The 17519-nt window shown below is 34.9% G+C and overlaps 1 protein-coding gene across 1 annotated transcript; it reads right to left on the bottom strand.

Moving 5' to 3' along the window:
- Positions 1–3591: 3591 nt before the first annotated feature.
- Positions 3592–17348, bottom strand: LOC134283511 (probable deoxyhypusine synthase). The gene is made up of 9 exons (XM_062765973.1): positions 17245–17348; positions 8084–8280; positions 7608–7772; positions 5994–6212; positions 5560–5646; positions 5267–5372; positions 4773–4876; positions 4286–4411; positions 3592–4029 (listed from the first exon to the last, which is right to left on the bottom strand). The coding sequence occupies exons 1-9, from the start codon at positions 17288–17290 to the stop codon at positions 3940–3942; spliced, it is 1140 nt and encodes a 379-aa protein (XP_062621957.1). The 5' UTR covers positions 17291–17348; the 3' UTR covers positions 3592–3939.
- Between the last annotated feature and the right edge of the window lie 171 nt (positions 17349–17519).

The following is a 17519-nucleotide window of genomic DNA, read 5'->3' as shown; positions in this document are numbered from 1 at the left end:
CCTACCCAAACTAATATCAGTATTCATTCTAAACAGAAGAAATGGTTTCTAGCCTTTCTTGGCAATAAAGTTGAAATTGATCTGGAGAGGTACAAAGATTGGCTGCACATTAACCCTTACCATTACAGATGTGATGCTTGATGACTCCACATCCAGTATAATCATTCCAGTGTTGACAGCATACACAGCCTGGCTTTAAATCCAGCATATGTCTAGAAAAATTGGAAAATAAGGTATATATATAATGGCATTCAACCTTTTTTTTTTTTTTTTTGGTATTCAATGAATGACAAAAAACTTGCAAACCTAAATTCACAATTAAGATAAAATTCTGCGACATGTGAAAAGTTTGAAAAAAAAATTCACCTTAACTTTCAATCCTTGAATAAAATAATCATTTGGGAAATTTGAAAATTTCTTTTACACAAAAGCTCAGTATAGCGTATAGAATTAAACATAATTGATTCTTTTCCATTTGTGTCATCATAGCTTTTGTGTACACTGTATATGGTGTAAATGAATGTTTTTTGTTCTCATATGAGCAAGAGAACCTAAATGTTCATAAAATCTGCTGATGACAGTGGTACTGACATATACTTTATCTGTGTATATTTATAATACTGTCATAACAAAAAAAGCTAGCTGGAAACTTCAAACCACAAGATATTACAAGGCTTGAATTAAATTAAATAATGTACTTTTTGGAGAATTTCAATACCAGTAATATGCAGAATAATCTGTCACCACACATCTGTTTAGGCAAAACACACTACAATTTTTGATAAGGCATCCACTTTTCAAAAATATTTGTTACCTCACAAGTTCATTTTCAGTATATAAGTGGGTCTGGGATATTGGTCTTATTTCCTAGTCTACCTATATACATCATCTTCCTTGGGGTCCAGTCAACACCCTGGAAAATTTTAAGATGGAAATAAATTATACAATATAACATATAAAAGTCAACATGGTCATTTTCTTTTACCGGGTATTTTGGGTTTCATCACGACATTTGTGCAAATTCAAGCACATATACCCACAGTCAATTGTTAACAACAAAATATGCATAAGGGGTGCCCTGAATGAACATGCAAAAATCCTACAAACCCATTTAAATTAATTCGAGCAGTAAATAAAATATCTACCTTATCTTTTCCTGCAACATTTTATTGATTGAAATGACCACTTACCTCATTTTCTTGTTACTCCAACATTTTGTCCAGAATAGGCATCATCCAGTCCTTGAACAGTTTATCCTGTGTTCTTTGATAGGCATCAGCAATATTCGTTAATTCCTCCTCCAGCCTTTAAGTCAAATTCCTTTATAAACACTAAAAATCAATTTTACTAGTGGTCCATATTTAACGGGGAAGTAGTGGTTTCAAGGTCATTTCGTTTCCTTTACATAGAAACTTGAATCCTTTTACCCTAGGATACTTTGTGGCAAGTTTGGTTGAAATTGCTGTTCTTGAAAAGATTTCTATGGTACATACTTTGTCATATATACGAATGTGAAAGAATCATCCAAGTTCAAAGGTTACAAGGTTGGTAGTTAAGCCATTGTGCCAAGCATTATTTGTGACAAATTTTCATTAACAAAGGCATACCTCTTTCAGTTCTTCAAATTATATAGGATATGACAGATGGACAGACAAACAGATGCTAGATAATGTAGTTCCTAAGTTTCACACTGCTCTGCAGGTAAAACAAATATACATGTGCATAAAACTCCATACTTGCACAATATGAACAGATATTTAAAATAAGTAATTCAAGATCACATGTAAAGAAATACGTAATAAAAGAAAAAAAATCAACATTTAAAAATGGAAAACTTTAATAGGCTTCTTTTAAACAAAATCATAAAATCAGTATGCATTGTGATAAAAAAAAATAAAAATATCACACATCAAGGTTAACAGTTCATAAATGTAACAAACATAGCTTTGCATTTTGATAACATTAAGATCAAATACAAAATTGACAATTTGTATATCAACATGATCAAACAAGAGGTTCAGGGGTCTTATTAATGGTCACCTTAGTATGAAACAACCCTGTTTAGGATCCACAAAAAAGAATTTTATTAATTATCAATAGGGCTGTGCAAAAAATATTGATACTCTGATATATTACGGCGTCGATTACATGACTGTCATTTCACAGATCCATGATGAAAGTTGCTACAGCAGAGAACAGCAGAGTGCTTTAATGTAATTTATTCAACCATAAAGAGATAAAAAATATGCCATTATACATTACCTTAAAACCCAATTAGTGAGAGAGGAAGTATACCACACTTGCAAAATTGTGACTTGGTTTCACTCACTCAACAAGAAGGAATATTAAAAGCAGGTCATGGTTTGGACCACATTACATAAATGGACAGATTTTCTGGTGGATGCGTCTGAAAACTGACTGAAAACCCCATTGCCTCATGTGTAACCACAAGCCTAATTTTTCTATAGTGACTTATGTAAAGGATTTGTGTGGAGTTCCGAAATCACAAAACCTTGCCATTGTGAGGATAGGAGGGAACATGAAATTCACAAAGTTGTTTCCCTTTTCCCATAAATGCTACGCACCAAATTTGGATGAAAATGATTTCAGAAAAGAAATTGAAAATATTAAAAGGTTTATGACTGAAAAACAACAGATGATAAAAACAGATAGCACATGGTTACACTATCCTATCACATACTGGGTATTCTCCTTGTTTTACAAGGAAATGTTTTAATAATCCAGTGAACTATTCAACAAAAGAAATCATGTCATTCTATAAAAAGTATGACTTAAGTTTGAGACGAGTATCACACAAAAGTTCTCTGTTCTGTCTCTCATGGGACCATAGTATGTATGTATATATATTTCCATTAAGGGTGAAACGTTTACTGAATTTTGTAAACGTTTAAACGGATAGCAGTACAGCAGAAACAGCAGAGTGCTTTAATGGGAAATATTCTATGTTGAGATTTTTATGGCTACTCATTCCTTAAACTCAATTTAATAATCAATTCTTTCACTTTAATATAAGTATGAGCTGTTATTACAAATTTATTGTTGGTCATTGTGATTTAACCGTAAGAATTTCTGGTGGCGCATTAAATTCATTCACTTAAACCTCATCACCACAACTGCTTGGTTTTTTGGTATAGTGACTTATGTAAAAATAATTGTAAAGATGGATCTTTTAATCTCGATAAAAGTAAAACAGGACCTGCTTCAATGTATTGAAACTTTTCAAAGACTTGTGAAAACCATTATATTTATTTAATCAAAATATATCAAGTTTTATATTTCAAGTGTCGTAAAACATCGCTAGTATTAGCAACTTGGAAAACAATTAAGATGTTAAAAACAGACGAGTTTTACATATTTTCATTCAATATGTTTCCGGTTTAGATTGTTGCTTATCAAATGGCCAAAAACGGTGTTTCTTTAAATTATGAAATAAAACAATTTTTTTTGTGTTAAACTTTATTAATCTGATAGACATTGATAATGACCTTCATGTAAACGTTTATAAAACTGTAAACGTTTGAGACATATCACACAAAAGTTCTCTGTTTACACGTGTAATCGTTGTATGTATATATATTTCCATACTGTGGCTAGTAGAAACAGATCTTCACTAGCATATGACAAATTAATCTCAATTTTTTGGGACATTGTTTCAAATGTGATTTGACTCAATGTGTGGATTTCAGAGATTACTCTTTAAATACAGTACAGCATACAGGCACTATATGCTTTCACACTTCGTCTGATTCCCAACTGTTACCCAACACTATCACCAATTTCCATAGAAACTATGAAAACAGCCCTGGGAAGGATTTAACAATTTGTCCCTGAGTTAAAGATTTCCGCACATTCTTCAACACAGCTTTGGAATGTCCACAAGGGAAACAACTTCTCAGATGTGCTACTCTTTGGTCGAACTTATTCTTTCTGTGTTGTCATCTCCTTCTCTCTCCTGGCAAAAGTTTCTGCCACCAACAAAGGGAAAATCAACGTAGCCTCACCATAAACCTAGTAACAACGTAAAATATAATAAGTAAAGGTGTTAAGCTGGTTTTGTGAAGTGATATTTTTGCATTCCAAATTTATTGTACTATTTGACACTGGCATGTTATGCTGACACAAGCATGTTATGTTGCAAAATATATTCAAACTTAGTATTTTCAAAACTTTTGAAAGAACCCATCTTTGGTCAATTTCCTTTTTTTTCTTTCAAATGTAAGTGGGGATTCTGATTATACGAAGCTCAATAAAAGGCTCCACATACTTTGACCGGTTTTGCCGTTTTCTTGATTTTTCCCCAGGACACGGCTTCATCAGGACTCGCTCCAGCGTCACTTCCATCAAACTCTGCAGCAGTGTTTACAAACACACTGAAATCGGCACCATTTCTCTGTAAAACAAAAAATTTTGCATTAAATGCTTTGTTAATAGCATAGATTCAATTGAGGTGGTAAGTGCACAACTTCTGTTTGAGACCTCAACTGAGAATGAACAAACAGAAAGGGTAAGGTGTCTTCTCAAAAAAAGATAAAGAAAAGCTCTTCAGAATAATTTATTTTTTGAATGGAACCATTCACTTTGTCTCCCCCACCTCTTTATCTAAATTCATCATTCAGACACCCCCATTTTCATTTATACTAAATTTCAGGTTATACAGTAACAAATTTGAACACCTCATTGAAATATTTCCAATTAATAAAGTTGAAATTAATGAGCAATTTTTTAAAAACTGGCTGCACAGTTAATTTTACCATAAGGTTGGCATTACAGATGTGATGCTTGATAACTCCACCTCCCAGTATAATCATTCCAGTGTTGACAGCATACACAGCCTGGCTGTTTATCCGACGTATGTCTGGAAAAAGCGTCAAAAATCATAGAACATTATCTTTGATAGTGTTCAATGACAGAGAAGAAATTTTCAAAGTGCATATTTGCAACCGTTGTAACTTTTAATATTATCAAATATTGTTTTAAAATTCCTTAAATAATAAATCAGCTCTATCTCCAGCTTGGAAATTTTTTTTACAGAATTCCATTTACACATAAGCTCAGTATAGCGTATAGAATTAAACATTGTTTATTCTTTTACATTCTTGTCATCATGGCTTTTGTGTAAACTGGTACCAATGAAATGTTACTTGTTCTTAAACAAAATCAAGAGCCTAGATATTTAAGAGAACAAATGTGCTTCTTAATAGTTCAGAGAAAAAAATTAAATTTAATTGCTGCACATTTTAAGTACCTTCTACAATGTCCAACACCAGCCCGGGGTTTTTAAAGGAATGGAAGTAGATCATGTCTCCAATGGATCCATCAGTTAGAGCTGGACAGAATACTGGAATATTGTTCTGAAACATTAGATCAAATTATTAATCAGTAAAATACTTCTTTAAAAACACGTGCAACTTAGAACCAGTGCACAAAAATATCACAAGTATTTCACAAAGATCAGATTTTATATCTTTTGGAAATTTTCAATTTGGAAAAAAAAATACTGTAAATCTGTTTCACAGACCAAGAAGCCGTAAAGCGTACCTTGTAAGCCCAGTAGTACACAGAGTCTGGATTGTCTATCTCCTTTCCTAGTCTAGCTATCATCTTGCTGGGAGTCCACATCACATTCTGAAATTGGTAGATGGAGGCAATTCAAACGATTCTTTTTATAGGGATTTTGAAAAATCACATCACTTCCTCACACAAAAGCTCAGTAGCATATAAAGTAAACATGGTCTGAGTAAATTCTTTTACTTTAGCATCATCAAGACTTTTGTGCAACTTTGAGAACATGTACCAAAGGTGGATATGTCAGCCCAAGAATATTCATATGCCAAGAATGAAATATTAAATGATTTGATGAGGATTAAAGCAAAACATTAATTGAACTGACCACTGAAATATTGCCCACCTCAACTTTTTTTTCCTGTAACATTTTGTTGAATGAACTGACCACTGAAATACTGGATTCCTACCTCATTTTTCTGTTCCTCCAACATTTTGTCCAGAATGGGCATCAGCCAGTCCTCAAACAGGCAGTAGTTCTCATTGGGCACCAGTAGGTTCCCGATCCTGTTTATCCCTCGCTCCCGGAGGTCACTGCCTTTTAAGGTAAAGTCTCCAAGGAAGGTAGGCGCCAGACATTTGATAAAGTCCTCCTCGATTCCACCAGCTGTTGACACTATGCAGTCAACCTAATCCGAAAACATCAAAGGAAATTTGCCATATTTCACCACTTTAGAACTAGATTCAAAATTATATACAGTATAATTTGTCCAAACCGGCTACCGCCGGTTCCATGAAATTTGGCCGGTTTAGACAGAATCCGGAGTGCAGGAAAAATGCAGGAAAATATCAATTTCGAAAATTTCGTTGTTTATTTACAAGTACATCATATACATATTATAAAAAAAAATTAAATGATGAAGTCAAGCAATATTTTGGAGTCTAGAAATTATAAAATAGTCTCACATGACTTATTGTATTTTCTTATTTGTTCACAAATTTTGAAAGTCGGGTGAAATGTTACGGTATGTTAATCAAAATATACAGGCACGCATAATATAGGCCTACTAGATAACAAGCGGATCGGGTTTCACTTGTCAAAGACCTCATTTAATCACTTAACAGTAATGCACAATTATTTACGATGTGTTAATTATTAGATTGAACTTTTAATTTTTATTTAAAAATTACGTCTTCTCCCACAGTGTTATGGCGCCATTTTGTAATGCGTTCGATTTTCGATCCCGATTCATATTTTGATTTGTAAATCGCGTACATATATTTTTGTGTTTATGTTATAATGTGGTTAAAGGAGTTAAAACAAAGTTATTTTTTTAAGTTGTAATTTAATAATATAATACATTTTTCAAGTGGGCTGTGTCACCGCCGCATTTCACTGAGTTCGTCTCATGGCACTAATCATGCTAATGTAAACACGGATTATCACATCCACCGCGAAAGGTGTTAATTGCTTTGAAGTAACTCAGGTGTGGCCGGAATAGAGGGAATAATTACCGTTAATTATGAGCAGTTGGGACCAGTATGGCCGTTCGGAATACAGAATAGACAGTATCCGGACTACACAGAATTTTTTTTAATGAATTTGTTAAAGAAGTGCAAGGGACTAAAATTTATAGACGGAATGGACAAAAGTCCGGAGTACTCAGAGTCCGGATTAGACAAATTTTACTGTACACAAGTTCTGTCAGCCTTTTCTTTCTGTATATTTAATATATATTTTAAAGCATTAACATGATTAATTCCCATAAAAGTGAATGATTTGTATGTAAATGCCAATTGCACATTCCCAAAATTCAAACAAATACAAAAGCTCAGTATAGCGTATAAAGTTACACATTATGTGTTCATACAAAGTATCTGTCATCACTGCTTTTGCATTTCTTATTACAACAGAACACTTTTTTTTTTAATTTTCAAAGTAAACTGCAGTCAGTTTTAAATAAGCCCCCTTTTCAATGTCCGCTTATCATTTGGTTAACGATGTCTGACCTCTGTGTCAGGGGCAGTAACTCTTGAAATTAACATTTATTTTGAACAAGTTCCACAATGACGATGTTACAAACCATATTGTGTTGTGCCAGGTATCTGAAGGTCTCCCTGACACCTGATGAGATCAGGTTAGATGTGTAGCCCAGGAATATGGTACAGTTAGACTTCTCTCTGTTGCATGGGTTCAAGTTCACTTCATCCAACTTTTCTTTTGGTACTGGTGTCAGCTTACAGTCAATCTGTAACAGTATTAATGAAGAACACATCTTTTGACACAGAGCTAGTGAGAAATTTTGACAATATGAGAGAGAAATTTAAACTTAAGCAAATGACAGACAATCTGAGAAAAGGTGGATCTGAAGAAGATGAAAATGTGAAAAGTTTGAAAAAATGATAGAAAATGGAAAATTTCACTCAGAAAAACTCAACTGAGCCTTTGGCTCAGGTTTGAAGGACAGAAAAATGGGTCCTATCACCCCCACCCCCCCAAAAACACACACTTCATGTAAAGCTCTGATGAATAAATATTCATATACAGTTCTGTGCCTACCATTTTATTAATCTGCTCTACTGCCTTGCCAAAGTTGGTTGCCTGGAATCCTGACCTGGCATAGGACTGCAGTAACTTGTGGTAGTTGACCCCATCATTGAAGTCATACCCCTTCACCGTACCCACTTCTTCTGGAATCTTCTCGCTCTTGACAAGCACTGCATCAGTGGCCAACTTTGGAGGCTGTTCATCCATTACTATAATTAGAACACTTAATTGAAATTTCTACATGTACACGAGGATCTGGGCCATAAAACTTAGATGAGCACACGTTTGGTACCAGTCTACACTTTTACCAATTTAAAGGAATTGTGGAAAAGTGAGATCAAAAGTGAGCATTTTATGGTGCCGGAGTCTGAATTATCAAATGGTTAAATGTAATCAATTTCTATACATGTATACATGTATGTATCAGCATAGGTAATAACTTCAAAGATGGATTATATGACAATGCAGTCGACTGGAGATCAATACCATATTTCAATTACATCGATGTAGTCAGTTGCATAAAAGTTTAATCAGTTGTAATTAGATTCATAATTCATAAAAGTTTCCCATTTCCACAGTTTTATGTACTTGTGCTTTCTATCAACACTTTAATCAATTGTGGTATTTAAACATTAAATAACATTCCTAATGCCGAGGATGATCTTGAACTAAATAGTAACTTATCCTGTTATGAGTGATGGCAGCTGCACTTTCTACATACATTATCACTCACTGATGCCCGCCCCTGGGAGCAGAAATCAATATCTTAACTTCTTGTGTGTCATAAACAATTAGATATTCTATCCTGACCAGAAAATAAGCCTAACAAAACCCAACACATCAATTTTCCATGTACCTTTTTGATATGATAAAAAAAAATATATTAGTATGTAGCAGCCAGCGATTCTTCTGGACGTTTCAAAACTAAGTACCGATATTTATTCAGAAGCAACCAAATTTTGATAGAGACCAATAAACCCACAATTTATCTAGTGTGCAGTGTCTAAACAAATGAAGTAGCTGTTTTAGAAAAAAACATGACACTGCAACAAAGAAGAGATCACCGTTCCAAAGTCGGTAAGTTTGTTTAAGTATTATAAATAAATGGCTTCCTTTAACACTTTTAACTTTGATTATCTTTCAACTAACTGACAAGATGTAGTCTAGATGTTACAGCATCTGATCCTACCTCTGTGATTTTAGAGGTCTGTGTTTGCTCTGCTACCATCTTGAATAGTTTCCATGGACTTTTGAGATTAAATACTGTTCATTTTTATCTCCATATTTTTGATGTCATATATCAGTTCATTCAGTTGTACTTCTATGAGACTATGACACAGTCCAAACAGTGCCAAACTTTAACAAAAAGTTATTGTAATTGAGATGCAATCATATTTAATTTCTTTTGAATTCTCTGAAGACCCCAGTCTTCACAATAACTGATTGATCAATTAATTGATTGTTGTGTAACGTCCCTCTTGAGAATTTTCCACTCATATGAAGACGCCACCACTTGCCGCTGGAGAGCTACAAATTTTGTCCTATGCTCGGCACTTACAGCCACTGAGGGATCTTTTTTATGCCAGCACCTTACTGCGACACAGGAACTCGATTTATACGGTCTCAACCCAAGGACACATCCCCCCCGTGGGATTTGAACCTGTGACATAAGGATCAACTCCTTACTCCTTGACTCAAGAGCAGACACTCTAACCACTGCGTCATGCAGGTGACCGCAATAACTGAGATATGACTTATTATATTTGCTAATATCACATGAAACTGCATGTGGAAGCAAAAAAATTCTAAGAAGATATCTCACAAAAATTTGCAAGAAAAGTATTTACATTCTAATTAAGCATTCCTCATTTCTAATATTTTAGTAACTGTCTTAACTGAAGCTGCACTTACTAATACAAAATAAATCTAGACTTACGTTATTAGGGGTCAGGCTGCCATCAGCCAGATCTTTTCATTGTATTTTCAACAGTGAAATATAACATTACTATACAATATTGCTGCTTTTTAGGGCAAAACACTGATTTAGCCACCTGAAGAGTACAATATTACCTGAGCCCAAAGGGTGAGGTGAATATCGTACTTTAAAGGTAACCAAATCATTGTATCAAAATTTCTTTCAAACTTTTTGTCAGTCATATTTAAAAGTACTTGTAGATGCATAGATATTTCCTTTTAAACATTGGCAGTGTGTTTTCCATGATCAATGACACCATTTGTAATCAAAATGAGACATGGTATATTTCCTAGACAAAACTTTTACAAACAAGCCTCTTATGAAGCACAAATGAAGCATCATACGAGGGGACCTAATTCAAGTGATGTTTCATTTGTCAGCAACAGAGCCCTTTAAATGGCAATAATATCCTTTAAATGATGATTAAGTTGTAGAAGAATCATCCCTTTACTGATTTCTTGCATCTGGCCTAGTAAAAAATTAATATGTTTGTTTCCGCTTTCAGGCTGAAAAAATATAGGGTAGGTAGGTAGGCAATTTTTTTTTTTTTGAAATTTTTTTTTTACTTCTTTATTCAAAACGTGTATAGAAGTAACATTAATAACAAGAAATGGTGTTTTCAAGCATTTCTGTGACTTAAACTTATAATAGAAAGGTGACTCAAACTTCTTTCTGTCTTGAAAAGCTTGCAAAGTTGAGGCTATAATTCCACCGTATACAACGGGTAACGCGGGGGAGTCGCTAAAAAGTATGGGGGAGTCGTTTTCAACGTATGGGGGAGTCGATTTTCACCGCTTCGGAATCAGAAGTGATGTGGGTCACGTCTTTTTTCGGTATATGTAAGATGTATTTACAAAAAACAACTAGCCCACGGAAGGTAGCAATAGTTAAGCTTTCTGTTGGTCATTTGTCCGGCTAGCATATACGTCTAGTTTTCTCAAACACTTCGAAACTATTCGACAGATTTCATATTTACGTTGATCGAGTGTTTAAAACATGCATAGTTTGCACAATCTACGACTTGTTTAGGGATTATAACAGTTAAAACAGCAAAAGCAAACGTTAATCTTTCAAATGCAACAATTGAAATTTGGCTAGACTTTATAAAAATTAATAATTAAGACATTTTCTGTTCAGAAAGTAATGGTTACGTAGGGGGGAGTCGTTTCTGGAAAAACACAACGCATAGGGGAGTCGCAAAATAAAGTGAAATGCATGACCTAATCTGGTGTTGTTTTTAGTTTAAGAATACATATACAATTGGATTATATATCTTCGGAGCACAGTTGCATGGGGACAAGATCCTTCCCTAGCTCAGGATGTAATTTTCTTACACATTACAAAAATTCAAAAAGATCACGAACCCTCACTTTCAACAATGGCAGTCTCTCCATAAAAAAGAACAACCAGATTTATAATATGGAAAATTTCTTCATAATGATATTAACCATTTCTTTTTATTAGAAAAGTGGAAATCTCTGGTGCGTCATTCCCGCCCCTTGACTTCTTTTTTTCTTGGGGGGGGGGGGGGGGGGGGGGGGGGGGGGTTAGAAATTTTTAAAATGGTATATGCTTTCAATTTGGTCAACATATAAATTATTTATTTTTATTTTTCATTTATCATATAAACACATCTTCAGGCACAAACTATGTATCTTAAATGAGAATATTTGGGATTATCTGGGGTTTACACTGTCAGTACTACATGTATATATTCATAGACAGAGTTCGAAGGCAACATGCGTTTTTTTCGGACCGAAGAACCAAACTATTTGCTCGAGGTTGTTAGTCCGAAGGCAAAAAGTTTATTTGAGGGGTCGACAAAAAGCATTTTTGTCCGAGAACAATCCATTAATGAATCGTTATATTGTTTATTATGATATTATCATGATGATTTTTTTTTCACGAGCACTGCAGTTTAAACTTGGTCAATTCCATCAAGTTCTGACAGTGATCTCGCCCACACTGTGAAGTAAGCGGTGCCATAGCTCATCGACAGGTCCAACATCTCAGTCCACTGTCAAGCAGCGATTTATTTGACTGCTCAGGAAAACAGTAGAAAGGCTTTTTTTAGTTATAGTTTTTCTTACAATAACAACTTTTCATAAGTATGAAAAAAAGAATTATAAACAAATTATCTGATAAATTTTGACAAGCAAAAAAAAAGGTTGGAAGAAGATTCATGTAACAACAGAGTTTCTCAACCAAAATTTATTAACACATTTGCAAATATAACTGTGATTTTACTATTCTGCATGGAAACGTTGGAAGACCTTTCATACGTGCCTGTTTCTGAAGTTCTAATTTTAGTAAGAGCTATAAAAATTCACCAAGAAAACTACCCAGATAGCAAGCTGACGTTGGGCCAATGTTGGCATATGGTTGGTAGATCGGCTACATATCGCGGTTGGCAGAACGATATTGGGCCAACATCGGTCCGACATTGTAATTACAACAGTTGGTGCATTGACATTATACCAACATCGGTCCGACATTGTAATTACAACAGTTGGTGCATTGACATTGTACCAACATCGGTCCGACATTGTTATTACAACAGTTGGTGCACTGACATTGTTCCAACGTCGGGCCAACATCAGGCCCGTAGCATCGTTCTCAAGGGGGGGGGGGGGGGGGGGGCAACCATAGACTTTTTTTTTACTTGCCTAAAAATTTTGACAAGCAAAAGGATGGGGGTGGTGGTGACCAACTTTTTTCAAGGCCAACTTCATTTCACTTCCAATTTTTTTGCTATTTTTCCTTTATTTCACTAAAGACCCCCCCCCCCCCCCCGTTGCTACGTGCCTGAACATTGTTATTTTTAATGTTGAAGTATGGACATCTTTGTAATGTTGGCCCGACATGTTGAACCATGTTGCTATGTAAACTAAAATTGAAACGTTTAAAAAATATTTATTTATTTTATTTTTTATTTCTTTGTTTATTTAATCATTTTTAATTATTTAACCCTTACGTAGATTTTCAAAACTATGGAATCTAACTTAGAATTTTCTCTAAAACTGTCGACTAATAGTACAATTATACTTCGGGATCGAAGTCGGGCTCGATAAGCAATTAATTTAAACAACACACCGCGCCGAAATTTAAATTTTTGGTGGGTTACATGTTGATGTTGTACAGAAGGAAAGTTCGGAAAAGAGTGTCGCGAAAAGGAGAATCATGACTAGCTTTGGATGGAATTTCTATTTGACAGAAGATGAAGACATTTTACGATCCGGTACTGCGGTAGGTACAATGTACAAAATATTTTAACATTTGTCCTTGAATGATTCAGAATGAATAATTGCTTCTGCTACTGTTCCTTAGTCAGGACACTACACATAAAACGCCTGGCAGTGAAATCGTTTGAGCAAGCGCTATTTCAATTTTGTTATAATAATTTAAGACTTCTAAACATCTCTCATAAAGATGGACTTCAACCCGAATTTCCTCGTTTGGGATCGATTCAGGAATTTTAGTGTTCCTCTCTTCAACATTTACAGAGTATGTTGTACAATGTAATAATATATATTTATTTTTAAATGCATGTTCAAGATCATTGTCAGCACTTATTTTGATTATTTAATAGTTGCATGCAGTGGACTTTGCTCGAGACGATTCCCACAGCGCCGGCGAATAGTCAGCTTGTAAAAATGGTGAGAATCAGCTCAATTTTTTTTAATTTAAGTAACACAAATAACCTAACATTGTTTTTATTAACTTGCATCTTTCAGCATAAAACTTAAAAAAAAAAATATTGCATCTACTAAAGTAAACAAGAGGTTTGTATTCTTAATTTCCTTATCCTAAAAATACATAACAATGGATTCTGACAGGTAATCTAAACAGTGGCGGATTTAAGGGGGGCGCAGTTGCACCTGGCGCCCCTCCCCCCCTAAAATTGTCAAAGTTAGCGTAAATCAGTTTCGTCTAGAAAATGTAATTATGTCTAATTAGTAGACCTCATTTTTACCCTACAAAATCTCTAGAATCCAGGAGCTTCCGAGGGATTCGCCCCCTAGTCCCCACTAGGCAGCCCCCAGAACCCTTGCCTAATTTTGCCTAAATAAAAACACTGCAAGATAGTGAATTTCTATTCTACACTATACTGAACCGTCAGGTTGAAATAACCAATTGTCTTTACGTACAGTCTTGTAGAGCCTTACTTTATTATTTGTCATTTATTTTTGTTTATATATGCGATAGATATTTAATTAATTATCATACATCCTAATGGTCATCTTTTCTTTCAGAAATTGAGCCAGCAAAGTTTGAAGTGTCTATGGAAATGATCAACATTGAACTTTCTGAACCTTCCTACTTAAAGTGAATCCGTTCATGACATGACCATTTATTTGGCTACCCTCTAACATAACGCCATCTTTTATTTATTTATTATTGTGAATTTCATGGGATATCAGTGAGGAAGTGATTCAAGCAGACACTTGAGAAACGTTTGATCTAACTTAATTAGGATCTTTGGCATATTCGGTGAAAATAGCATGTGCTGATTTTATGGAATCTTTTTTATTAATATAGTTGTGTAGTGGATATTTTGTACTTAATACATAATTATGTTTGTCACTCTAGTCTATTCATTAACTTTGTACACTAACAGTAAATGTACATGGGCAACTGGAAGTTCATTGTAACTGCAATGACCTCTCCCAATGTCATTAAGTCAAATGTCATATTTTAAAAAAAAGAAATAGTTTGTTTTATTACAAAGAAATGTCGATCAGTCAGAATACTTTGAAAAAATGTGCTTACATTGTACATCTATAAGTGTATATGTAATATTTGTTTCAAAACACATTGTAAAAGAAACGATTTTTTAATTTTGAAATATAGATTTTATCTATGATAAATTGTGATGTTATCATTATTTCAGTTTTCATTGTATATTCCTGGAATTTCTTATATTTCCATGGAATTCCATAGATTTCTAAATATCCTTGTGCACAAATATGTTGGGACAACATTGGGCCAACATAAGAATTATCATTGTTTGACATTGGGCCAATGTAACGCCTACATGTAGATGCACAAATACGTTGGGCCTACATTGGGCCAACATCAGAATTGTAAATTTTGTGTGACATTGGGCCAACATAGCGCCAACATGTCGGTGCAACGTTGCGCCGATGAGCAAAATTACATTGGCCCAATATAAATTTTCCGACATTGGGCCAACATAACTGACAACAGTGGACCAACGTCAGAATTATCGTTCTATGACATTGGGCCAACGTTGCGCCAACATGTCGGCGCAACGTTGCGCCGATGAGCAAAATTACATTGGCCCAACATCATTTTCCGACATTGGACCAACGTAACTTACAACAGTGGCCCAACATTGGGCCAACATAAGCTTGCTATCTGGGTAGAGGTACTGTGAGGAATGAGCTCACTAAATGATACCCCCGGCTCCCATGCCATAATGGCAAAGTCCATGTTTTGCTGTGGCCGGGAAACCCAAAATATGTGTCGGATCAAAAAGTAAAATAGGAGGTCACTAGGGGCTGATACAGGAAATGAAGTTAGCTGGGGACCCAGGGGGCGAAGCCCCCGGAAGCTCCTGGATTCTAGAGATTTTGTAGGGTAAAAATGAAGTCTACGGAGTAGACAATTTTTACATTTACTAGACTAAACTATGATTTACGCTAACTTTGACAATTTTATTTTGACACGCCGGGTGCGCCCCCTTAAATCCGCCACAATGCACAATGGCAATATGTAGTAAAGTTTCTGTGAAAGTTTCATTAAATTTCACTCAGTGGTATAAGGGGAGTTGCGGATAAGAGATGGGTATCCCAAAGCTTAACAGACAGACGGACGGACGTACAGACATTAACTGCCTAACGGTATTTAATTTAAAATGCTGTAAATTTTGGAATATGCCACTTCATGCTCATCCGTGCAGAAACCATATCAAATGTACATGTAGTAATGTATATGAGGTACTGGTAAATACTCATACACTTAACAATAAGAAAAGATAATTACATGTTTTTATTTTTACATGTACATATTGCTTATATTGATCTTTATTCAAATTGCATTTTACTAAAATTATAAAGTTATCAAAATAGTTATGTATGGAAGCATTTAGCAAAAGAAAACAAATTTAAAATAATAGTACAATTCAATTTTGCGACTCCCCTATGCGTTGTGTTTTTCCAGAAACGACTCCCCCCTACGTAACCATTACTTTCTGAACAGAAAATGTCTTAATTATTAATTTTTATAAAGTCTAGCCAAATTTCAATTGTTGCATTTGAAAGATTAACGTTTGCTTTTGCTGTTTTAACTGTTATAATCCCTAAACAAGTCGTAGATTGTGCAAACTATGCATGTTTTAACCACTCGATCAACGTAAATATGAAATCTGTCGAATAGTTTCGAAGTGTTTGAGAAAACTAGACGTATATGCTAGCCGGACAAATGACCAACAGAAAGCTTAACTATTGCTACCTTCCGTGGGCTAGTTGTTTTTTGTAAATACATCTTACATATACCGAAAAAAGACGTGACCCACATCACTTCTGACTCCGAAGCGGTGAAAATCGACTCCCCCATACGTTGAAAACGACTCCCCCATACTTTTTAGCGACTCCCCCGCGTTACCCGTTGTATACGGTGAATTCCCTGGTTGAAATCTTGCACTTCAATTGACAAAAGCATTAAAAAAATTTGGGGGTCGGCACTATAAATTAGGGTTGGTCGGGAAAGCGGAAACAAACATATTTTTTTTCTAGGCCTCTTGGAAGTTAGATCCGCAAAATAAAGTTGTAAAAGGTAGGCAGAGTCGCGACACCAGCTCAAGTGTCGTTGAATTCCCACTTTTCAATATGGCCTCCACTCTGACTCTCCCCTGTACATGTCCCAATATAAAAAGCAGGGGTAAGATTTAGAGGAATCTTGGATTATAATGCTTTGCACTCAAGAAATTCTCAGAAAATCCTGTCCCATCAATGTAAAATAAACTTCATATACGATATCCATCTACAATATATTCTCTGCCCAGGAACTACTTTACATAAAATACTTTTTAAAAAACAGTCTTTCTGGATAATTGACAATTGGATATAATTTACCACCAGCTCAAAAATACTTTAACAGTTCAATTTTTAAACATGTGCACATGCCCTTTTTTTTTTTTTTTTTGGTCTCTGATTTAAAAAAAATGATAAATTACCGGCATGAATATGATTTGGGCTTTTTTCCTCGGTTTCTGTGTTCATCAGGGTTCTTTCTTCTGTACAATAAATCTGTTGAACATTTTAGGAAATAAATTACAATCCATTGCGAACTTGCAAACCATGCTAGTCTCGTTCAACCAGACGCTCGGCTGTCTCCGTAAACTCCGACCAGCAGAGAGTCTGGTAAAGAGTCACATAAGCGTTTGTTACCGTCAGAGGGCGCTATCTTGTTTATGTTTTGATGACCTTTTTTTGAAACGAATCTTTAACA

Source organism: Saccostrea cucullata, unplaced genomic scaffold (genome assembly GCF_032062105.1).
Source record: "Saccostrea cucullata isolate Sc308-1 unplaced genomic scaffold, CSIRO_AGI_Scuc_v1 ctg162, whole genome shotgun sequence".
Lineage (NCBI taxonomy): Eukaryota > Metazoa > Mollusca > Bivalvia > Ostreida > Ostreidae > Saccostrea > Saccostrea cuccullata.
The sequence above is the reverse complement of the archived record's forward strand: the minus strand, read 5'-3'. Positions and strand labels throughout refer to the sequence as shown.